The following is a 26,559-nucleotide window of genomic DNA, read 5'->3' on the forward strand; positions in this document are numbered from 1 at the left end:
ATTTCTATAATACTGTCTTCAAGTTCGTCTCCCTTACATAGATCCTCTGTATACTCCTTCCACCTTTCAGCTTTCCATTCTTTGCTTAGAACTGGTTTTCCATTGGAGCTCTTGATTGCATACAGCTGCTTTTCTTTTCTCCAAAGGCCTCTTTAATTGCCCTGTAGGCAGAATCTGTTTTTATCCCAGTAAAATATGGTCCTAAATCCTTAGATTTCTCCTCCAGCTATTCCGGCTTAGCCATTTTGCACTTCCTGTCAATCTCATTTTTTATACATTTGTATTAAGTTTCACCTACTTAATTTACTGTGTTTTATATTTCCTCCTTTCATCAGTTAAATTCAGTATCAGTTTCTCCTGTGTTATTCAAGTGTTTCTACTAGGCCTTGTCTTTTTACCTATGTGATCCTCTGCTACTTTTGGTATTTCATCTCTCAAAAATACTCATTTATCTTCTGCTGTAGTCCTTCCCCTTGTTTCAGCCAACTGCTGTCCAATGCTTCCTCTGAAACTCTCAGAAACCTCTAGTTCTTGCAACTTATCCAGGTCCCATCTCCTTAATTTGCTACCTTTTTCCAATTTTAATGTAGTGTTCATAACCAATAAATTGTGATCAGAGTCTAAATCTTTCCCTTAAAATGTCTTACAGTTGAAAATCTGGTTCCAAAATCTCTTCCTTATCATTATGTAATCAATTTGAAACTTTCTGGAGTCTCTAGGCCAGTTACATGTATACAACCTTCTTTCCTGATTATTGAACCAAGAGTTAGCAGCGATTAAATTATGCTCTGCAAAATTCTACCAGGTGACTTCCTTTTCATTCCTTTCCCCCCATCTTTATTCATCTACTATTTTTTCTTCTCTTTCTTTTCCTGTTACCAAATTTCAGTCCCTCATCATGATTAAATTTTCATCTCCCTTAACTATATGAATATATATTTTTTATCTCATATCACATTTCTTTAATCTCTTCATCTTGTGTGTAGCTAGATGGGACATTAACTTGTATTATAGTGATGGTTGTGGGATTTGTGTTTACCTTGGCTATGATAATGTGTTCACTAGCTGTTCATAGTAGTTTACCCACACTGCTATTTTCTTATTCATTATTAAGCCCACTCCTGCACTACTCCTATTTAAATTTGTATTTATAGCCCTGTAATCACCCAACCAGAGGTCCTGTTGCTACTGGCATCAAACTTTACCAATTCCCACTGTATCTAACTCAACCTATCCATTTCCCTTTTTAATTTTTGTAATCTTTCTGCTCAATTAAAGGACCTAACATCCCATGCTCTGATCTATAGACTGCTAGTTTTGTTTTGCCTGATGATAACATCCTCCTGAATAGTCCCCACCCAGAGATCTGAGTAGGGGACTATTTTACCTCTGGAATATTTTACCCAAGAGGATTCCATCATCATTGAACCATACAGTTGAGCTGCATGCTCTTAGGAAAAGTTATCACTGTAGTTTCCCCTTGCTTTCACAGTACCAGCACAAAAAGTTCATTTTGGTGGATGTTATAAGGCCAGATCAGTCAATTATCCAGATTGTTTCCCTGCAGCTATTGAAAAGGCTGGTGCCCCTCTTCAGAGACCACACATTTATCTGGCCTCTCAGCAAATATCCCTTCATTGAGGGTGCACCTATGGTATGGCTGTCTGTAAGGCTGAGGCAAGCAAGCCACCCCACCCACTGGCAAGGTCCATGGTTCTTGTGAGGAAAGGGGATGGGAAAAGAAGTTGTTACTCAGTTATAAAGCAGATGCCATATAAATGTTTGATGTTGCAAATTCATATTAATTATCATCATTAACAAAGCAGCTACAGGAGATGTTATTGTTCTGTAATGAGAATGGAGCATATCTTATTTGTTAATTATACCAACTAATCATAAAATGGACAACATGTTTAACCCATACAGTTTTGTGTGCCATTTTTAATGTCTGCATTTCTATTCCTGTTTTTGTTTCAAATGGTTCAAATGGCTCTGAGCACTATGGGACTCAACTTCTGAGGTCATTAGTCCCCTAGAACTTAGAACTAGTGAAACCTAACCAACCTAAGGACATCACAAACATCCATGCCTGAGGCAGGATTTGAACCTGCGACCGTAGCGGACTTGCGGTTCCAGACTGCAGCGCCTTTAACCGCACGGCCACTTCGGCCGGCCCTGTTTTTGTTTCTCATGTTACATATTTCTGTTATGAATACTGTAAACATTGTGTATAACCCAGGATGCGTTAACAACAATATGCAGTTGATCCTCAGCATCTAGGGATGACAGCGGCCATGTGCATATGTGTTGTGCCTACACGAAAGTATGAATTTTTTCTAAATTTGATAACACACTTTTTCTAACAGCTTAGTCTACTTTTAAATACACCTGGCTTCTGCTCCTCTACATGATAAGTAGCAGTTCATATTGTTTCAAAATTATATATTGTATGCATGTGCAAAGGCAACATTCATACAGTGGAAATTTTCTGTGAATGAATATATAAGTAAGTCCTAAAACTGAATTACTATATATATTGTGTGGGATTATTTGAATTGGATAAATTGTTAGTATTATTATTAGAATAATTATCATATAAACTTGCTAGAGCTAATTTTAATGTTGTAGTCATTTTCATTATTATTGTTGTTATAGGTAGAGCTCATTTATTGCTGCCTCACCCACATTTTTCATCTCTTGATATACACAGAAACACTTGTCTTTTTTATGTTCTTCGATTGTAATTTTTGATGCTAGTTGTCTACTGGTATTAAACTTTGTCATGCATTTACTTGGTGTGTTACATAATAAGCTGACACAGCACATTATATTTTGTAGGTTTGGAAGAAGAAAGCAATACATTTTCTGTATGTGTTTGGCAATCATATTTCGAGGAATGCAGCCATTTACAGCTTCCATTTTTCCACTCTTTGTCACAGCATCAGCAATAGCTTCAGCAGCTTCAATGCCTGCTGCAGAATCAGTCCTTGCTATAGGTGAGTAAGAAATTATTACTACCTGTACTGCAAATATTTCTGTCAATATGTTATACTGTTGTTCATGATTATTGGCCATCCTCCTTGGTAGACACTTTACTCATAGATGAATTCTTGAATATGAGTAAATAAATCTGGAGATATAATATATGCATTTTTTGCCAGTTAAGGGAATGTGATAGATAATAGAAATATTTAGGTATAACACTATAATGTGAAAAAAAACCTTGTTTCCTGTGTGCACTTCTTGTGCATTTGACATGTTCCACATTATAAGGGATTTCCATGCTATTGATCAATGGAACACATAACTAACCAACTAACTAACTTACTTACTTGCTTACTAACTCATGCTCAAATGTATTGAGTTGTTCAGTTTGCTCTCTATAGTAAGTCTGTGCAGGTCCATTTAGTGTACTGCATCTATTGTATGTCAACGACTTACCATTAAACATAAATTCACCATCCGTTCTGTTTGCTGATGACACGTCTGTCTTGATAGAAAGCAAAGAAGCAGAAACAGTTCCTGATAGTCACTGGCACATTAGACAGGCTAGAGTCATGGTTCCAGTTAAACGACCGGAAGCTTAACATGTCAAAAACAAATTTGATTCAATTCAGAACCAGAAAATTAGTATAAATCATAAAAGTGAAGAATTAACTGAAGTGCATTCTGTCAAATTTCTAGGTCTACACCTCAATAAGAATTTAAACTGGGACACACATATTGAGTACCTGTGCAGCAAACTGGGTAGCTTTGCATATGCCATGCATATATTATCAAGTGCTACTAACATGTCCACTTGCAAAGTAGCATATCTAAGTTACTTTGAATCAGTGATAAGATATGGCATTATTTTCTGAGGGAGCTCCAATAATATACCTAGTGTACTGAAGCTCCAGAAGAAAATTATCAGAAATATGTGCACTGCACAGCAAAGAGAATCATGTCATACATTATTAAAGAAACTAAAAATTTTGACTGTCCCTCCCCTATACATATACGAGCTAATGACATTTTTACACAACAAACCAGAATTGTTCATTAAAAACCAATTTGATCATCCATACAGTACAAAGAATAAAGATAATTTTATGCTGCCTGCCCATAGATTGAAATTATATGCTCAGCCCCCACAATATATGGGCATGAAAGTCTACAACAAACTTAAAGACAAAAACATTCTAAACATGGAACTAGGGATACTAAAAAAGAAGTTACATGAAATTCTTATACACAAATGTTATTACTCAGTAGAAGAATTCATGGAAGATGAACTGATAATTTGAGCAGAATCCAACCACAAATTAGCATTATATTGTGAAAAAAACAAATTGTCCATTATCAGGAAAGATATTTACCTATGCTGGAAAATAAAAAAAAATATAGATACTGCTACATAGACTAAATATAGTTTTAAAAATTAATATTAGATTCTAGTTTGTAATTTTTGACATGTCTGCTGTACCATGATCACATGATTTGTAAGTAAGTGTATGTTACGAGACTAATAAATCACCATTCACAAAATTCCCCAGGCTGACTACAGCTTGCAAATCCAGAACCATGCAGACTGATATGATGGAAATCTAATCCACCAGCCCCTCTCCAAAGCAACATGCACTGTGTTTGCTTGTTTGTCATGTGAGATCTATTGCATGTTTGTAATGCTCATGATAATTCTAAATTCTGGATAGGTTTAATTTAGTTAGTTAAGATCATATTAATAGCAAACAATAATGTCTGAAATGAACAATACAGGGTGTATAAAAAAGAATGATCTGGTTTTGCATGTCTATATTTATGAAACTAATAAATATACAATGAATTTTGTTTTTGATGAACAGGAAAGTCAAAAAGTTTTTTTTCATACCTTTTTATAGGTATTCAATATGCCCCCCTTGAGATGCATGGCATACGTCAGTGCTGTATTCAAATTGTTCCCACACTGCAGCAAGCATGTCTTGAGCTACAGCTTCCACAGCTGCCATTATGTAATGTCTTAGTTCATTCATTGTTGTTGGTAATGGACGCACATAAACAGAGTCTTTTATAAACCCCCACAAGAAATGATCACATATAGTCAGGTCCAGTGACCTTGGAGGCCAGTAATGTAAGACTGAATCATTTGGTCCAGTGTGACCGATCCATCATTCAGTAATACTTTGATTTAAAAATTCGCATGCTTCCTGATGCCAGTGTGGTAGTGTTCCATCCTGTTGGTAAATGAAGTTGTTAAAATAAGTCTCCAACTGTGGGAAAAGAAAGTTTTCAAGCATATCGAGATATGTGCTTCCTGTAACAGTGTTCTTGGCAAAGAAAATGGGCCACACACCTTTTCCCATGAAACTGCACAAAACATATTAAATTTTGGAGAGTCCCTCTCACGTTGTACAACTTCATATAATTGTTCCATACCCCATGTTCTCACATTATGATGGTTCACCTTTCCATTTAAATGGAATGTTGCCTCATCACTAAACACTAAGTGTGGAAGAAAACTGTCATTCTGCATCTTGCCAAGAATGAAATTACAGAACTCCACACATTATTGTTTGTCACTTTTATGAAGAGCTTGCAGTAGCTGAATTTTGTATGATTTCATGTGTAACCATCAACACAATACACGCCACACATACATCGGGGGAATTTTGGGCTGTTGAGCTGTACAGCAAACAGATTTCTGCAGACTCCTTGTGAAAGTACAGTGGATGCATTCCAACGCCTGTGTCAGACACTCGGGGATGGCTCAGCAATATGCCTTTACTCAAACAACCAGTTTCTTGGAATTGTTCATGCCATCATCTAATGCTGGGTGCTGTAGGAGGATCCACACCATACCTAATACAAAAGTCATGCTGAACAGTTATTAGTGACTTGCACTGTACAAAACATAGAACACAAAATGCATTCTGTTGTCCCAACACCATTTTTACTAGAACTGAAGTGGCACACACTGCTGCTACCTAGCAAGAGCCATGTAAAACTCAAGAGTTTGCTCTTTCCAACAGCACATTGTTCACGCACATATCTCAAATAACATAATAGTTATGACTTTTTAAGTTAGTTGATACTTTTTGATACACCCTGTATTTGCACATATTTTTAAATAATAATTTTATGTTCCTACACATTGGTCATTTACAGGCTTATAAATCACTACTCGTTTTTTCGTTTTATATAAGAATTCCTCTGCAGCATTAGAAGAAATTGTACTGATGAAACTATTTTAATATGTGTTTGTAAACACTACTGTTGTCTGTCTGACATTTTTTTTGCTGTGAGACTAGTGTCAAATAGTTGTGTATCTATGTGTTTGATTCCTTTATGTGTCAAAATTAGGTTTCTAGAGGGTAGAGCTGGTAATATTTCCTTGTAATATTGCATTTGTTAATGTCACTGTTTTGCTCAATCTCAAATGGCTGGTCTGCCAGCAAATCAACTGAGATGACAGGGAGGAGTTTTGAGATGAGATGATGAGTGGTTGTGGGTAGTGGCATCTCATGTGATTTCTACATGGGTGGGCATAGCAGATAAATATCTGCCTTGCACCCAGCATTAGATGATGGCATGAACAATTCCAAGAAACTGGTTGTTTGAGTAATGTACCAGGTGCCAGGATGGCTGAGCAATAGGGTATCCAATAAGTTTATAGTATAATGAGAACAGAATATTTAAGAAATGAATGTAAAAAGTATATTTCCATGCACGAGATACGAGAGGTGCATCTGGGGAAGTCGAACATGTAACTAGCCAATTTGAGGAGCCATTGAAGCTGAAATGAAATGGACCTAAGTCTGAAGAATGAAATAGGAAAGTGAGACAAACATACGCATTTGGGTGGGCAACTGGGAACAGAGAGTGGGCCAAGTCTGGAATCAAAGCTCTGCCCACAACCTCTGGCACAACACATGACATCTTTCCCAAGTTTTCCACTAAACTTTACAGGCGCTGCTTGCAAAGAGCGTCTCACTGGCAATCCCTATCCACTACAAACTACTCCTGACCTGCAACTTATGCTGGTTCTGGTACCTAAGTCATGGGAATGCACCATGAACAGACAATGACACCAAACGTGAAAGGAAGAATTGTAATATCCCAAAAACCAGTGATAATGTACTCCTGACATTCCTCCAAACAAGGCACGGCTTGCACGGTAAGCTTAGTAATCACTTTTACCTTATTTGTTAAAAATTTTCTGATCATTGTCATACAACTGTTGCCATAGCATGTATAGTTAACTGTCTTCTATCACTGGGTTTCTGAGAAATATTCCACTATTTTTAGTATAGGGAAAAAGTTATTAAAGGATGTGCTTTGTGAGAAACAGTTGTTAAAGGATGTGCTTTGGATATTTTCAAAATTCAGCGTACTTCAGAAAAAGTGATAGTGAGAGTGTGTGGAAGAGTGTATGGAAGCAAAATTACCACTCCAACAAGTTTCCTCAATTATTCTTTAAGTACATTATAGAGAAATCTGTGCACAATTTTTTGCATATCAGAAACTGGAAGTAAATTATATAAACAATTTAACAAAATTTAAATTCAAGAAGAAGCTCAACATATAAGTTTAACAGGAATCCAAAAGGTGTTTTTATCCACATGGCAAGAAATTTTCTTCGTAGCTTGAAATGTCACACACAATTCTCAGTGGGAATCTGTGGTTGCTATCGTGCATCACACGATGTTAGCACAAAAAACTCGAAATTAGTGAGAAAAGCAAATTGCTTTCAAAGAATAATGTGCTTATATTTGTCACATCGATGTTGTAGGTGGTGGAAATGTGCTTTTGAGTGTCTCAGGATCATTTTCAGTTCCATAGAGTTCTAGTATAATAAGTTCTATTTTATTTGAGATAAAACTCTGACTGTTTAATTCAGTTGTAGAGATCTGTGGGTGTTTGGGTCCTTATCGTTATAAATAACAACCTGTTGATACACTTGTTAAAACAATTAGCACATTTTTATTGTCACACTTCAGAAATACGTCATTACACATCAAAAGTATCACATAGACAGAACGTAATGGCTGCCTTGGCCCAAAGAGTTTTTGCATGCCAGAGATGTTATGGCACATAAGTGTTGCCACAGAAACCCCCCCCCCCCCCTTGCAGTGAGGAGAATAAGGTTCTGGCTGTTATGGGTGGAGGGTGTAGGTGTCGTGCCATCTTCGTCCGGAGGGGGGACTGGGCAGGGTGGGGCCGGGGTTCGAGCCCTTTCGGATGGAAAAATGTAATCACGGTGCCACACCGGTGGGAGTATGTGGCAACTGGTTCGTGAGGTGACAGAGAGGGTGGGGGAGAATAGACGGAGACATGGGGCACAACACGTACAGTGTTCCTGTGGCGACAATTAAAGATTGGATGAGGGAAGGATCTAAGGAATTGGGGATTGGTGAGGATTGGACAACAGAAAGTTGGAAGGTGTCATCGTCAGTGGAGTGGGTGGGAGCGTGGATGACTAAGAGAGAATCGTTTGTGGTAGTTATATAGATGTCAGCCGGTGAAAAGTGTGAGACGTCGATGGAGACGGTAGTGGGTTGTTGAATGTCGGGTGAGAAGCATTTGACAGGCGTAGCAGGAGAGGGTGGGGTGAAGGGTGTGGACCCCAGACTCTGCCCAGTGAGGGTTACCGGCGTTGAGGGAGGGGGCGTGGCCGGTGTGTCGTCCCTTGAGGAGGCGGCCATGTGGATGTCGTCGTCGGTTGTGGTCAGTGGCGTCGGGTCGCTGGAGTTGTTGTCGTCAGCAGTGACCCATGCTGGCTTCAGTTGAGACACTGACACTGTCGAGAGCTTGCCTTTGATACAGATGTCGAATGTATTGGACGAGTGCCTAAGTACCCTGTAAGGGCTTGTGTATGGGGGTTGCAGAGCGGTGCACACTGTATCGTCCCTAAGCATCACAGCTTCACACGTGTCTAACCGCTGGTGCACGAATGTTTTAGGCGGAGTGTGTGCTTTCAGAGTGGGTGCTCTCTCTGCTCATATTGTCTATCGTACATTCTCAATTAGCACGGGGTATTCGATGGTGGCATCTTGGAGCGGTGACGGGCGCTAAAGACTACACTGTTGAGCGCCCATAACACCATATCCATCCATCCGGAGCAGTGAAGGCTCGACAAACTCGGCTGGTAGGGTCAACGGCTCGCCATAGAGCAATTCGGCCACCGAGCAGTGCAGGTCATGTTTATATACAGAATGGAGGCCTAGCAGTACCCACGGGAGGGCGTGTAACCACCGTTCCTCGTGGCACATTAGTGCTGTCTTTAATGTGTGGTGCCATTGTTCCACTAAGCCATTTGATTGGGGGTGGTAGGCTGTCGTGCAAATGCAGCCGACGCCGAAGAGCTCGCACATTTTTGTGAAGAGGACAGCCTCGAATTGACAGCCTTCGTCTGTAGTAATGGTTTCGGGCAGCCGAAACGTGTGACCCATGTGGAGAGGACAGCGTTAGCGACTGTTTCGGCCGAAATATCAGCTAGAGGCGTTGCCTCGACCTATCTAGTTGTTCTGTCGATAAAAGTAAGTATGTATCGGTAACCATCCACCTTTAATGGGGCCGACAATGTCGATGAGGATGTGGCGGAGTCTGCCAGAAGGAGAGTGGAAGACACCTGAGGGGGGGGGCGTGCAGTGGCGTCCAACTTTGGACCGCTGGCACGAAGTACAAGTGCATCACCAGTCACGACAGTCTTTGCGAAGCGAAGGCCATACGAAATGCCCGGTGATGATGCACGTAGTCGTGCGAATGCTCGGGTGGGCGAGACTGTGCAGTGCGTCATACACTGAGGAACGCAAAGAGGAGGGGACGTGGCACGCCAGTGGAAGTGTCACACCATAGCTCCGAGCATGTGCCGGGGATCATCTTGCGCACCAGGCACAGAGAGTGATTATTGTCAGATAAAAGGCTCGCCAAGGAGTCATCATTTGTTTGCACTCGATCAAGAGCGTCGAAGTCGATTGAGGAAGATATGCCTGAGATCCGGGAGAAATAATCAGCGGCTATGTTGTCGGGTCCTCAAATGCATTGCACATTAGTTGTGTATTGTGAAATGAGGTCGAAATAACAGAACCTCCTAGGAGGTGGGTCGGCAGGAGGGTTTGTGAGTGCTTGGGCGAGAGGTTTGTGGTCTGTAAAGATAGTGAGGGGGCGTCCCTCGATGTCTTTGCGGTAATATCTAATGGCTTCATAGACAGCTAAGAGCTCTCTGTTGAAAGCGGACCATTTGCACTGAGAGGGAGAAAGTTTTTTTGAAAAGAACTTAAGAGGTTGCACCACCTCTCCTCTGTGTTGTTGAAGTACTGCGCTGATAGATATTTCACTAGCGTCTGTGGTGAGCGAAAGTGTTGCATCCTTGTGTGGATGGGCAAGTGTGATGGCTTCTGCGAGTGTGGTTTTGAGTTTTTTGAAAGACGCACGCATCACCTCTGTCCACGGCACGCGCCTGTCACCTCTGATGTTTGTGGCCCGTGCAGTGCGTCTGTGAGGGGAACCTGTAGTTTGGCGGCTCTTGGAATGTGGTGGCGGGAAAAAATTGATCATTCCTAAGAACTGGCGAAGTTCATGGTATGTTTCTGGTATTGGTAGCTGTTTGATAATGTCTATTTTCTCTTGTGTGGGCCAGATACCATCGGCTGAAACTATGTGTCCCAGAAAAGCAACAGAATCCTGTCTCAGTTTGTATTTGTCTTTGTTGACGATCACACCATGGGATTGTAATGTGTCAAACAGCGCCCGGATGTGAAGCTCGTGTTTCTCCCGAGAGGAAGAAATGATCAAAATGTCGTCCAGGTATGCATAGCAGAAAGGTAGGGATCGTAACACTGTATCTAAGAACCTCTGCCAGGTTTGGGTGGCGTTTTCCAATCCGTAAGGCATGTAAACATATTTGAAGAGGCCGAAGGGTGTGGTGATGGCTGTTTTAGGGATATTTTGTTCGTACATTGGTATTTGGTGATACGCTTTCTCACAGTTTACCACACTGAAAATTTTAACGCCTGCCAACTGAGAAGCGAAGTCCTGAATGTTTGGTACTGGATAATTGTCCATGATTGTGCGGTCTTTGAGACGTCTATAGTCACCACAGAGTCTGTAGAAACCTTCCTTCTTTTGTGTGAGATGAATCGGTGACAACCAGTCACTGGAGGATGAGCGTACAATGCCTGCTTTTAATAGGTCCGAGATTATTGCTTTCGCTGCTTTGAGTTTGTGTGGATTCAGGCGTTGTGGTCGGTGTGTGACCGGAGGGCCCTCAGTCGTATTGAGTTGTGACATGCGCCTCTCGTGATTGATAACATGCTACGCGTGTGGGGTGCGTCGTTAGTGTTGGAACACTTGTGCAATGAGTCAATGATTTGAGCACACGCCGGTTTGTGCAAAGAGCGAATACCTCAAAGTGAGGCGAGTTCAGATTTCGTGCTCTGTAATGTCTGTTCGGTACGCTCGATAAGGGAGCTGAGCTATGCCTGCGTTTGCTTGAGTTCACTGATTTCTTGTCGTTGTAGTAGCACGCCACAACTTTTACTAGTTAACTTGGCCGCAAGAAGAGCACATTCGGTCTGCAATAGTGAAATGTCAATGTTGACTGAATGGGTGATACAGACACAGTGGCTGTAAGGGCAATAGTCTTTTGCAAAGGTTGGTGGCCTAATGTACTTCATGGAATGTCTAGCGAAAATTTGTGGTGTCACAGAAAGTCAATGCCTAAGACCAGAGAAGTCACCTGTGCCACATGAAAAGTCCACAAAAACTTCAAGCCTTTTGACAGTTTTAACCCTTTGATATGAGAGTCATTAGCCATGTGTAACAGTCTGGGCGAGGAAGTTAACACAGTAGGTGCGAGAGCTGGGGGTATTACACTCGTATCAGCACCACTGTCAACGAGGAATTTAGTTCCTGAGATGAGGTCAAGAGTGAATAGAGAACTGTCAGCGCTTACTGTGTTAGATGCTGTTGCTGCTGTAAGGCATCTTTTTTCCTACGCATGAGACGCTGCACCTATGGCACCTTGCGAGCTGCATTTCCTGCCGTGCAATGGCTGCAACATTTCCTGGCCACATCGCGCGGCCAGGCTGCATTAGGCGGGGGTGATGTCCATCACATCAATTTGCTTACCTCATGGCAGAACAGGAAAGCTGGGTTTGCGATATACCATCTCTGATACAAAAAGTCAGAGTATTTGAATTGAGGATCTAGCAACAATACAGTTTATTAATGGCCAAAGCAAACATACTAACAGATAATCTTGATCAGTTTTGTACGGTAAATTGCTGAGAAATAAAACAACATTTCTAAATTTTGACATTATTTGCTAGTGAAAACATATTCATACAGGGTGTTTCAAAAATGACCGGTATATTTGAAACGGCAATAAAACCTAACCGAGCAGCGATAGAAATACACCGTTTGTTGCAATATGCTTGGGACAACAGTACATTTTCAGGCAGACAAACTTTCGAAATTACAGTAGTTACAATTTTCAACAACAGATGGCGCTGCGGTCTGGGAAACTCTATAGTACGATATTTTCCACATATCCACCGTGCGTAGCAATAATATGGCGTAGTCTCTGAATGAAATTACCCGAAACCTTTGACAACGTGTCTGGCGGAATGGCTTCACATGCAGATGAGATGTACTGCTTCAGCTGTTCAATTGTTTCCGGATTCTGGCGGTACACCTGGTCTTTCAAGTGTCCCCACAGAAAGAAGTCACAGGGGTTCATGTCTGGCGAATAGGGGGGCCAATCCACGCCGCCTCCTGTATGTTTTGGATAGCCCAAAGCAATCACACGATCATCGAAATATTCATTCAGGAAATTAAAGACGTCGGCCGTGCGATGTGGCCGGGCACCATCTTGCATAAATCACGAGGTGTTCGCAGTGTCGTCTAAGGCAGTTTGTACCGCCACAAATTCATGAAGAATGTCCAGATAGCATGATGCAGTAATCGTTTCAGATCTGAAAAATGGGCCAATGATTCGTTTGGAAGAAATGGCGGTCCAGACCAGTACTTTTTGAGGATGCAGGGACGATGGGACTGCAACATGGGGCTTTTCGGTTCCCCATATGCGCCAGTTCTGTTTATTGACGAAGCCATCCAGGCAAAAATAAGCTTCGTCAGTAAACCAAATGCTGCCCACATGCATATCGCCGTCATCAATCCTGTGCACTATATCGTTAGCGAATGTCTCTCGTGCAGCAATGGTAGCGGCACTGAGGGGTTGCCGCGTTTGAATTTTGTATGGATAGAGGTGTAAACTCTGGCGCATGAGATGATACGTGGACGTTGGGGTCATTTGGACTGCAGCTGCAACACGGCGAACGGAAACCCGAGGCCGCTGTTGGATCACCTGCTGCACTAGCTGCGCGTTGCCCTCTGTGGTTGCCGTACGCGGTCGCCCTACCTTTCCAGCACGTTCATCCGTCACGTTCCCAGTCCGTTGAAATTTTTCAAACAGATCCTTTATTGTATCGCTTTTCGGTCCTTTGGTTACATTAAACCTCCGTTGAAAACTTCATCTTGTTGCAACAACACTGTGTTCTAGGCGGTGGAATTCCAACACCAGAAAAATCCTCTGTTCTAAGGAATAAACCATGTTGTCTACAGCACACGCTTACAGCAGAAAGACGACGTGCAGAATGGCGCACCCACAGACTGCGTTGTCTTCTATATCTTTCACATCACTTGCAGCGCCATCTGTTGTTGAAAATTGTAACTACTGTAATTTCGAAAGTTTGTCCGCCTGAAAATGTACTGTTGTCCCAAGCATATTGCAACAAACGGTGTATTTCTATCACTGCTCGTTTAGTTTTTATTGCCGTTTCAAATATACCAGTCATTTTTGAAACACCCTGTACAAACACATCAAACAATGTAAGCATAAGCTTCTGCAACCACTGTCACTTTCAGTAAAATTCGTTGCGATATGTGACCACACTTTCAACAAGGAAAATACTCTAGCATTTCAGCCATCATTGCAAATGGCCTTTCTCAGGGTGTTGTACTGACTGCTGAATGAGAAAAAGTTAAGTTCTTATAAACTAGTGGAAGAAGCTGTTTTTGTAATCTGATACAGTGTTGAGAATGAGGAGGAGCTGTGTTAGATATCCTTTATTGGTGTTTGTTTTATGGCTTGTCACTGGTGGAAATAGACATCATTTATTGGTGTTGAGTTTGTTTCTTGCCACTGGTGGAAATAGGCGAATCAGAAACAGGTGGCAGTTGTGACATAGTGCTGGTTACTTGCTGCCTGGTGCCAACTAAGGTGTGCAAGTACTCTGTGTACATACAGCTGCTGTGGTCGCCCACATGTCTATGTGAGTTGCTTAGCAAATTCTGTTGCCCCATAGCACTGTTACACTGGAAGTATGCATCCATCTTTTCTGGTCATGTTGGGGGGTTGCTAAGCTTTTTCTGTTGCATCTCTAATCTTCCTCCTCAAGGTAAGTGGCTGTTTTACCAATACATGGGCTTCTCAAAATATTATTGGTTAATCACACTCATCCTGGTGTTCTGCCACTACTGGTATTGTGGCATGCCTCAAATGAATTTATTGTTCATGTTCAGCCAGATATTCTTTGTGCTGATTGGTTCTCCCATCTCCGCTACATAAGCTAGTCCACACTTACAGCCAATTTCGTAGACTCCAGCAGTATATAATTTGATGTGACCCATGAACATTATATATTTTGTTGACACTTTGGGAAATTGGCTTGATACCTGCTCTGCAGAGCATTTTGCCCACTTATTTGCTCACTCTTTGTATGTAGATTAATAGGTCAATCTTTTGTACTTCATCCTGCCATTCCCTATTACCTTCATACTTCATCATCTTAGTTTTATCTGTTCATTCCATAACCAGTGGCTCCAGAGATGGACCTGAGGTTTTGTAGTTCCCATTCAAATAAAATAGTCTGAAACATAGTTCTTAGAAATAATGGCAGTTACAAAACAATATTAAAATTTTCTATAATAAAAGCAGTCTAGAATGCATACTATAATTTTATGTTAAAAATGGTGACTGGTTTCAATCAGTGTTTGATCAACTTCAGACCATTACTGTACACTGAGGTGACAAAAGTCACGAGATACCTCCTAATGACATGTTGGACCTCCTTTTGCTTGGCATAGTGCAGCAACTCAGTGAGGCATGGACTCCACACGTTGTTGCAAGTCCCCTGCAGAAATATTGAGCCATACTGTCACTATAGCTGTCCAGAATTAAGAAAGCGTTGCTAGTGCAGGATTTTGTGCATGTAATGACCTCTCAATTATGTCCCATGCCAAGTGATATGGGTGTCTAAATAATTCACTCAAATTGTCCAGAATGTTCTTCAAACCAGTTGCTAACAGTTGTGACCTGATGACATGATGCATTGTCATCTATAAAAATTCTGTTGTTGTTTGGGAACATGAAGTCCAGGAATGGCTGCAAATGGTCTCCAAGTAGGTGAACATAACAATTTCCAGTCAATGATCATTTCAATTGGACCGGAGGACCTAGTCCATTCCATGTAAACATGGCCCACACCATTATGGCAACACCACCAGCTTGCACAGTGCCTTGTTGAAAACTTGGGCCCATGGCTTCGTGGAGGCTATGCCACACTCAAACCCTGCTACCAGCTCTTAAAAACTGAAACTGAGACTCATCTGACCAGGTGAAGGTTTTTCAGTCATCTAGGGTCCAACTGATATGACTATGAGTCTAGTAGGGGTGCTGAAGGTGATTAGCACAGGCACTTACGTTTGTTGTCTGCTCCCATAGCCCACAAATGCCAGATTTCACCACACTGTCCTATCACATACATTCATCGTAAGTCCCACATTGATTTCTACCATTATTTTGCATGGTTTTGCTTGTCTGTCAGTGCTGACAACTCTACACAAATACCATTTCAGGACTTTTGCCCCATCGGTGTATAAATGGAGTAATAGCAAAGTTATTAAAGAGTATGTAAAAAATAAACACAAGAATAACAGTGCCATAACTGCAATATAACTAGAAAATTAAATACCCAAGCTGATTGCTGGAGATGGTGGCATGGACATGAACAGCTCTAGGAAGGTGTGAAGAACAACTGTTTCATAACACACGGATTCCATCACATATGTAGCAAGATCCCCACCCATTATCTGCAGCATTACATCAGCGATAGTCAGTGGCCATTAAATAAAAATAAAATCAGTATAATTACAATTACAAAATTAAAAATTTAGTCATGTCCACAGTCATGCAAATACAAAAATAGAATTTAATAAAGTACGGTATAGTAAAAGAATTCAGAGAATTAGCGCGCGGTACACTGCTTGATATTTTATTTTGCATATAAACTTATTTAAACTTCATTGCCTTCATCAGTACATTTGCAAGCAATCATATTTATTTGTATTTACATAGTACGTAATTTACAAAGGCTTTTTACATTGGAGGTACTCATGTCCTGACATTGTAGGTGTACATACATCAACTTTGAATAAACTATTACTGCTGTCTGTAGTTGTTAGATTTAATATTTTTTTCAGTAATGTTTTAAAGACCTGGATATCATGATTACAATGATAATTAACACCTTACACCTACCAACAACAGTGAATTGCATGGAGGTGTCTTCATGCCTCTCCTTGGCAGGTGAACTCGTGATCACTCTGCCAGTTACTATTCCAAGTAGCTTGCCAGCTTCAGCTACACAACTCAACCACCTGCCAACCACAGATGACTCAACACCATGATCACCAGTGGAAGAACCAATGCTGGACCCCTCTGCCTCTCGCTACAGTTGAGTACATGGGCTTCCGCCACAGTTCTTGCTGTTCCAAATGTACTCAATATCTGTGCAACAACCGGTGATGTCAATTGACAACCCTCACACCTGCAAATGCCTACTTCATACCACGCCCTCCAATGCTCTGTACTCCAAGGGAGCAAGGGGGTGGGGGCTCTGTGTGCACATTGAGGCAAAGAAGGTCACTATCTGACATGGCTGATGAAGGTGTGGAGCGACTGCACATTGGGCAGGCAGTTCACACTGAGTGATATGTGTATTGTGCAGTCATAAATAAATTTTTAACCTCTGATACTTGTATACAGTTATATTGGTGAATTCCCTTACACTATACAGAGGAAAACTTCTACAGCTTCTTCAATTATGTTCTCATTTATACACACTATAGGTGGCAACTGTGTTCCGTTATTGTAAAACCTGAATCATTTCTCATTTTCATATATCTGGCCTTGCTTACAGGAGGATACTCAATGGAAGAAGATTCCAAGTTTTCATAGAACATTTGCAGCTTATCATGAAAAGAGAATGAAATAATTAAATAAATATTAAGATGAAACAAATTTATCAAATCTACTAGTATAATAGGAATAAGGTCAACTTCGAATTTTAGCAGATGGCAACCCATCTCCCTTCACCGAGGTCTCCATCCAAACTTACTTCCCAAGAAATAAGAACAGTGATATGATATGACTTTCCATGCTGTTGATGACCTATGTGAATGTCACGACACATCATGTCACTATCAAGGCTTCCCATATAAATCTACATCCATACAATTACTCTGCAATTAACAATTTAAGTGCCTGGCAAATGGTTCATCAAGCCATCTTTAAGCTACTACTCTACCATTCCACTCTCAGACAGGTAGCAGGAAAAGAAAAACCACTTAAATCTTCCTGTGTAAGCTCTGATTTCTCTTATTTTATTATGATATTCATTTCTCCTTATGCAGGTTGGCACAAACAAAGTATTTTCACACTCTGAGGAGAAAGTTGGTGGTTGAAATTTTGTGAGAACATCTGGCCACAGAGAAAAATGCCTTTGTTTTAATGACTGCCACCCCAAATTCATGTATCATATCTGTGGCACTCTCAACCCTATTTCACAATCATACAAAATGAGATGCCCTTCATTGAACTTTCTTGGTGTCCTCCATCAATCCTATCTTATGCGGATCTGACACTGTGCAGCCATACTCCAGAAGAGGGTGAACAAGCATAGAGTAAACAATCTCTTTAGTAGACTCATTACATTTTTTAAGTATCCTATCAATAACTCACAGTCTTTGGTTTCCTTCCCCCATAACATTGTCTATGTGATTGTTCCACTTTACATTATTCATAATTGTAATCCATAAGTTTTTAGTCAAGCTTATAGTCTTTAGATCTGTATGATTTATTGTGCAACTGAAATTTAGTATATTATTTTAGTGCTCATGTGGATGACCACATTTCTCATGATTTAGAGTTAATTGCCACTTTTTCACCACTCAGATATATTATCTAAATCATTTTTTAATTCAATTTGATCATTTCATGACTTTAAATGATGGTAAATGACAACATCATCTGCATACTATATAAGAGTGTTATTGTCTCCTTGATAGTTTATGTAGATCAGGAACAACAGAGGGCCTATAACAGTTCATTGGGGAACACCAGATATTACTTTTGTTTTACTCCAAGACTTTCCATCAGTTATTACAAATTATGACCTTTCTAATGGGAAATCACAAATATAGTCATACAACTGAGATGAGACTCCACATGCATGCAGTTTAATTAGAAGTTCCTGCTGATGAATGGAATTAAATGCCTTCTGGGAATCTAAAAGTATGGAACCAATTTGATGTCCATTGTTGATAGCATTCATTACTTTGAAAAAATAAAGAGCTAGTTGTGTTTCACAAGTACAATATTTTCTCAATCTGTGTCCATTATCTTTCAATAAATTGTTTCCTTTACAGTGATTCATAATGTTTAAGCACAGTATATGTTCCAAAATCCTACTGCAAATCAATGTTAGTGATATGGGTCTGTAAGTCAGTGGATTACTTCTATTTTCGTTCTTAGGTATTGGTGTGACTTGTGCAACTTCCCAATCTTTGGGTTCATGTCTTCCTATGAGCTGCTGGTTTTATATGATTGCAAAGTATGAAGCTATTGTATCAGCATACTCTGAAAGGAACTTGACTGGTATATAATCTCGAATGGGGACCTTGCCTTTCTTAAGTGTTTTAAGCTGCTTCGGTATACCAAGGATATCTTGACTGGTATTTAATCTGGACTGGGGACCTTGCCTTTCTTAAGTGTTTTAAGCTGCTTCGGTACACCAAGGATATCTACTTCTAAGTTACTCATTTTGATGGTAGTTCTGGATACAAATTCTGGAATATTTACTATGTCTTCTTTTGAAAGGGAATTTTGGAAAACTGTATGTTGTAACTCTGCTTTAGTCACACTGTCATCAATAACATCACCATTGTTATTGTGCAGTGAAGGGATTGATTGCATCTTGCTACTTGTGTGTCTTATATACAACCAGAATCTTTTTGGATTTTCTGCCAGATTTCTAGACAGAACTTCACTGTGGAACTCTTAAAAGCAAAATTTATAGTTACTGTAACACTTTGCCAATTTTGGGGATTTTGTATTCTTTTAATCTTGGTGTGCTGTTTTTGATGCTTCTGTAATAGTGTTCTGACACATTTTGTGTGCTATGGGGGATTGGTACCATATCCTATTAATTTATTTGGTATATAGCTCTCAATTGCCATTGGCTACAACAATCTTGTGCTCACTAATCCCTGTACCTGTCATGATGCTCCCTATTTGGTCAGGATTAATAGTTGCTAAGGGGTCAAATATGTTTTCACAACCATTTACACTTTGAGTGGGCTCCTGAATTAGTTCCTCAAAAAAATTTTGTGAGTGGGCATTCAGTACGATTTTGGACAACACATTTCATGCCTACCACTGACTTTAAACATGTGTTTTCACCAACATATTGAGGGTAGATTGAAGTCACAACCAACTTTAATTGTATAAGTGGAGTACCTGTTTGAAATGACACGTTTTCTTTGACTGTTCAGCTACGACATTTTACAACTACAATATTGATTGTTCCTATGTCTATCGTCTTCCTGTGGTCGTCCTGCAACCTTCGAAGCTGAAGCCCTTTCTGCACTTTCCCATGACTCTCTAACCTAAAAAACTTTCCAATCCCATCCACACAGCCCCCACTACTCGTGTTGCTGCTTCCTGCATGTAGTGGACTTCTGACCTATTAAGCAGAACCCAGAAACCCACCATCCTATGGCACAAGTGAAGGAATCTGCACCCTCAATGGGCACAGAACTGCCTGAGCCTCTGGTTCAGACCCTTCACTTTGCTCTGTGCCAAAGGACCACAGCTGGTCCTGTTGACTATACTACAGACAGTGAGCTCCACATTCATCTTGCAAGTAAGACTGTCAGTCTGTATAACTTTAGCTAACTGCTTGAAACCAGAGAGAATCTCTTTTAATCCAAAGCAGCTTACATCATTAGTACCAACATGAGCTAACACCTGAAGTTGGCTGCACTCTGTGCTCTTCATGGCATCTGGAATCACCCACTCCACATCTGGGTTGATTCCTCCCAGTATGAACACAGAGTGCACACTGGATTTCTGTCCATGCTTCGCAGCCATATTTCTAAGGGGCCCCATTAAGCACTTAATGTTGGAACTCCCAACCACCTGTAATTGCACCCTTTGTGAATACCCAGACCTTGCGGGCTGAGAGAATACTTCTGGGGTGGGGCAAGTGACTTCATTGGGCTCAGGGACTTCATCAGTCATAGATAGCTCCTGAAACCTGTTAGTTAGCTAAACCAAGGAGGCTCTCTGATTGGTCCCTCAGAAAGTCTTTTGCTGCTGCCCACACCCAGAAATGACTCTCACTTGACCATGGCATCAACCTCACTGAGGGCAGTACCAGGGGTGGCCACAGTAGTGGACCAATCAAGGGACGTCATGGGTTGTGCTGGATGTTCCTTGGATCACTCTGTCTGGCCCAACAAAGTGATGCCTATTTGCAACAGCCTCAAGCTGTGTGACCAAAATCAGCACCATCTGGAGCTGTGAGAAAAGGGTCACCAACGTGGCTCACATCAGCCCACAGCAATCACAGTTCATATCCATACTAAAGATGGCCTGTCAAACACATGAACACACACAAAATATAGGACCAGAAGCTAAAGAACACTAATGAAATGTAAAGTATCTTGCTTTTTATGAGAAACTCTGTCAACACAGAGTACTCCAAAGAGCTTCTGCTGCTGCTGTTGCTGCTATGAGAGCTATCATTCGACTAGGGGGTCTAACTACAACGAATGGCGCTAGAAACACAAAAAATGTGTGGCATGGTACAAACAGTTTATATGCACTACATAGCTATTAAAGTGCAGAACTGTGCCTGATAAATACACAAACATACACAAAATATAGGAGTTGATGCTAAAGAATGCTGACAAAATTTAAAATAAATCACTTTTATCAGACTTTGTGTCAGTTCACCGTACTCCGATATGCTGCTGCTGCTACAAGAGAGATCACTTAACTGGGACATCTAACTATCATAAGTGGCTCTTGGAACACAAAAGAAATGCCTGGCATGATGCAAACAGCAGTTCTAAGCACTACACATTAAATAAAATGCAGAGCTATTGAGCAGAAAGATTTTGATGGTGAAATTGCTTGGGGAAAATGTGCTGTTGGCTGTGAACATTGGGTCATCCTATTTCCCATTGTCACTCTTGTTACTGTTGTGTACGTTACACTTTTGTGTCTTCTTAAACTGTATGTTATGATTTTTCTTTGTTTTTATGACAAATTGTAGATATTTCATAAAGAGATGGACATTTTTCCTTTTGCAAGTTCTTTTATAAGCAAAGCCAGATATCTGAAAATGAAAAATGGATTAGATTTTACGATAACATAATAGAACTGCCGCCAGAACTGTGTATAAGTAACAAAATAAATTGATGAAACAATTTTCATTAAATAACCATTTATTAAATGAAAAGTTAGCTCTATTGAAGGAGAAAACTACAGTTGTTTATCATGTTATTTACTAACATGTAAATATGTAATAATGGATAAGGTAAACAGGCTCTACGTATTCCCTTATAAATACTGTTTGATGTGTTTGTAAGTACGTATTTGAACTAACAAATAAATGTTGATGTTCTGAAATGTTGCTTCACTGCTCAGCAATTTATTATAAAAACTGATCAAGAATATCCGCTATGAAGGTTGCTTTGGCCATTAATAAACTATAACATTGTTAGTTCCTCAGTTCTGATACTATAGATGCTACAGCTATTCTGACTTTTTGTATCAAGGATGGTATTTCATGACATCGTATTCACCTTCAGTTCTGGGCTATGTGAATTGATGTTATATGATGAGACACAATATCCATTCTAAATACACCCTGACATTGATATGACATTGAATGACATTCAGTTGGTGTTTAGTGGGAATCGGCATTGTGATACTAACCTGATATTTTCCTCTGACATAGTGTTGCTGCTTATTAGTGTATTGCTTCTTGCTGTTTTCTGGTTTTATTAGGCAATTTGTTAAATGACGAACACAACACTTGCGACAAAGCAAGCTGGGATATTTTTTACTTCCCCTCTTGTTTTGCCATCTGCCTCCTTAAATTCGGTTTTTCACTTTTAACTAATTAACAGTAACATATGTGAGTATAATCTACATTTTCATAAAAGAGAAAGGTAGGCCCTCAGTTTTAAGGGAATATAACACCAGATTTAATTTTGTGGTTAATTTTAGATATGTAATTGATTTTCTAATTTATTTTGACTATTCCTGGGTAGTATCTTTTGTTATAGGGTGAAATCAGTAATTTTTTCGTAATTTAAATTCTATTGTTGATGTATAAACAAATATAAATTCTATATGGTACTAATTATAAACATTTGGGAGATGAAACAATAGCATTCTTAAAGGATCTATTTGGTGATATACAAAAACATATTAGTGAAACCAGGCCTTCATTAATTCCAAAGTAATTAACATTTTGTCAAAAGTATTGTTTGCATAACTATATTTGTTAATTTCATGATTGAAACAAATAATTTGGTTTAACTCTTGTAGTAGAAGAAACTATTAAAAAGAACAAATTTTTTGATGTATTCAGTTAATTTAATGAGTTATTTTAATTGTAATTTCTTTAAATTAAACATCAAACAATGCGTAGTTTCAGCACCTACTATTGTGATGATATATAAGGGCCCAGTTTTTGGTCACGAGAGAGTCAGTTCACAGCCAAATTTCAGACGAGGAACCTGTGTTGGTCAGAATGACAACAATCCATCAACTTAACAGTGTAATAAGTGTTACACAATTAGGCCATGTGTTAAAAGGATGACAGTGACTGTTCAGTTTATTTGAAGGATTGTGAACTATATGGTTATCTTATTTCTGCTTGTAGATGTTCAACAGTAAACTATTGTAGCAGTATGTGGATTTTCGCCTGCTAACTATTCATGAGGCTTATAGGAAATTAGAACAATAGTGCACTGGCCATATATAACTGTGTGTTATTGGGGGGGGGGGGGGGGGGGGGGGGGTTGTGAAAAGTGAAAGCAAAAGAGTGAGAAACACAGCTGTGCATCTGTCGCCTACATCATTTACAGAAGACAGTACTACATATCCACCCCCTATTTTCTCAACCAGGATGTCGACACCAAGGACAAAAAATGAAGAGATAAACAAAGCAGGGCAAACCATCACACACTGTCTGAGTTGTGATATTTTCACAATATTTTCACAGTTATCAACATGTATAAAATATTGATGATCGGCTTACAATAATGATTTCAATCGTTAATGTATTTCAGTTCAGTATCCTATACTTAACATGGCTGTGGCACCATATTTATAGAACATTTTCACTATCCAATTGTTGTTAACACAGTGTCAACCAGCAGCTGCAATACCACCCATCGGCTTTTATCTGTGCGGTTACTGTGTCTTGTTGAGTAAAATCATTGAGGCACAGCATCTTTGAAGTGGATCTTGTTTTTGGAGGGCATGTTGGAAGAACTGCTGATGCAGTGCTAGTGTTGAATATTTGTTTCCCTAATCTGTTTGTGACTGATGTTAGTCGGGCATTGGAATTTTCCCTATTTAGTACTTGGTATCTTCAGATGTTATTGTTGTTGTTGTTGGCTTGTCAGCAAGTTGTGTTAGTTTTGGTAGTTATTGGCTACCAATTTGTTTTTGGTTTTGGAGCTGTTGATTTGCCATTTGAATTTTTTCATTTGCAGAACTTAATTTTATGCATTTGTAGTTCGTTTCTAGGCATGGACCTAAAAATTTAATTGAATGGTCATCCGGTAGTGGATGCAGTGGCTGAGGATATGGCGGTGACTATAAGATAATTACAGTTATATCGTCTAAGCCAGTATGGCATATTGGTGAAACAAACAAGAGTTTCTGCATCTCAAATGAGGGCTCTGTACACATGGCAGTGCTGTAGTGGTAATGTTTAAAGGTCCAGTAGGAAGGGTACCTGGCTCAAGCAATCTAGACTGGCCCTGCAGGATGTTGTTTTTCTAATGTACCATTCATGTTATCATTCTTCTATATGTTTTTGTGTGCATGAGAGTGTGAATGATGTGTGTGTCTTGGATTGGCATTCTTTTTGCCATGAGGTGCGTAGTGAGTTTATTAAATATCTTTCAGAGAGGGGGAGTGGACTGGGGATATTTTTACAAAAGGCTCCTGAAAATGGTACATCTCATATTTCAAAACTGAAATATATGTGGAGCAAACTGAAATTGGTAGTGGCTAAAAATATTGTAAATAATCCAGAAATACCTGATTTGTTTTTGATTTGTGAAGTATTAGGTACACTAACAGAAGACTATTTTTAGTTCAAATCTAGTTGGATGCTAATTTCTAGAGATTGTAGAACAACTGAAAATCTGAAAAATCAATTCTGTGCTTATGAGAAATATTTGAGGACAAAGGAGAAGGATTTTAGTAAACAAAAAGCCTCACTAAAGATTCATCAAGGCAGTAATCTCAGAGAGAAAGATTAAACATAAATTAACAAGTAAGTACTGTAGGAAACCAAACCACACAATTAAAGAGTGCAGAAAGTGAGCAGCTGATGACAAACCTCCAAACCTAGCTAACACAGATATAAATAGAGTTTATAGTCTTATTTAACAAAAAACTTAGTAACTACAGCTATCAGTGATGTACTGGTAACTGAACCAATCAGAAAAGATGCAATGGATGCTGCAGCTACAGTAAAATGGTACAAAATTACTAGGGCAGATGTGTGGTGTGTGTCACAGATTCAAAAGAATCTATTCTCTGTTCTTGCGGCACAAGATAAATAACCACAGAGTAAATTAATATCAACTACAGAGTTCAAAATTACTTTTATGCCTGTGTCATTTTTCTTAGGTCTGGAAACTGACTGACAAGAAGATGGACCTGTATATGTAACTCAAAATCATTACACAGAGAAGAAATTAGTATGCTCCAACATGAGTAACCTTAAGGGTGTATTTACTCCTGTTACAAAGGATAATGACGCAGAAGAAAGTCCTCATAACTCTGAATTTCCATACAGCCAGACAGTTGGAGCACTAATGTTTCTGATGTGTGGAACACACCTGATTGGCATATGTTGTTAGTGTTGTATCAAGAAATCTTGAAAATCCAACAGATGGTGCTGTAGTTAGAGTTAAAAGGATTATCAGTACCTGGGAGGCATAAGAAACTACATGATTTTTACAAAAATGGTTCTAAAAAGGTGATTTTAGATGTTACAGTGATGTTGAACGTGGTAGTGTAGTTGCCGCAGAGCACTCTACGGCAGGTGTTCTCAGTTGGTATCTAGGGCATATGTATTCTGGAGCAGTGAATGGCATTCTTTATTGCCACATCCACAACTGGAGCTGAGGTTGTGGCTGCTAGTGAAGCTGCTCAAGAAATTGTCTGGATCAAGAATTTGTACAGAATTGTCCCAGTTGAAAGAAACATCAAGTTTACAGATTGACAATAAGGCTTCCATCTGGCTTGTCCAGAATCTTGAGTTTCATGGAACAGCAAAACATATTCATAAAAGGCATTTCTTTATTCATGAATTAGCCAGTGCTGGTGAAACTGCAGTTTCAAAAGCAGACACTGAAGAAAAACTTGCTGGCATACTAACAAAACCATTATTTTCTATTACAATTTCAGTATTATTACACAAATGCTTTCAACAATAATACTGGAATTTGCAAGTTATTAAATAATGGAGAGCACTGATGGATTTTTAATAACTGGAGCTTGAATTTTGTATTCAGAGGTTGGCAGAATGCATGTGTGTAGTCTCTGTAAGCTATGGTATGTAGTGGATCATGTTTAATAAAGCAATAATTTCTCATGTGTGTAAATGTTCATTTTCACAGAATTTCAGCATTATTAACAAATTAAATAATAGTAATGAAACAAATAAAACAGAAATGATCACTTTTTTGGGTGACTCTTACCAACTGAACAATTACTAATGACATGGAGATGACCACATTTTGATTGCTGAGCAAGGACTGATTGAAGTATTGTTCTGCAGAACTGGTTATAGAAATGCATATGAATAAAATCAAAATCTGTTATTATACACTGAAGAGCCAAATAAACTGGTATAGGCATACGTTTTCAAATACAGTGGTATGAAAACAGGCAGAATACAGCACTAAGGTTGGAAA

General features: G+C 39.6%; 1 protein-coding gene across 2 annotated transcripts in view; it reads left to right on the top strand.

Annotated features, from left to right (window-relative positions):
• LOC124556468 (solute carrier family 22 member 7-like) overlaps positions 1 to 26,559 on the top strand; it is a 152,687-nt gene that overhangs the window by 33,669 nt on the left and 92,459 nt on the right. For both annotated transcript variants that reach the window (XM_047130420.1, XM_047130421.1), the window contains exon 3: positions 2,839 to 2,996. In XM_047130420.1, coding sequence (XP_046986376.1) covers positions 2,839 to 2,996 — 158 coding nt within the window. The remainder of the gene's footprint in view (positions 1 to 2,838; positions 2,997 to 26,559) is intronic.

This window comes from Schistocerca americana, chromosome X (assembly GCF_021461395.2).
Source record: "Schistocerca americana isolate TAMUIC-IGC-003095 chromosome X, iqSchAmer2.1, whole genome shotgun sequence".
NCBI classification, from domain to species: domain Eukaryota; kingdom Metazoa; phylum Arthropoda; class Insecta; order Orthoptera; family Acrididae; genus Schistocerca; species Schistocerca americana.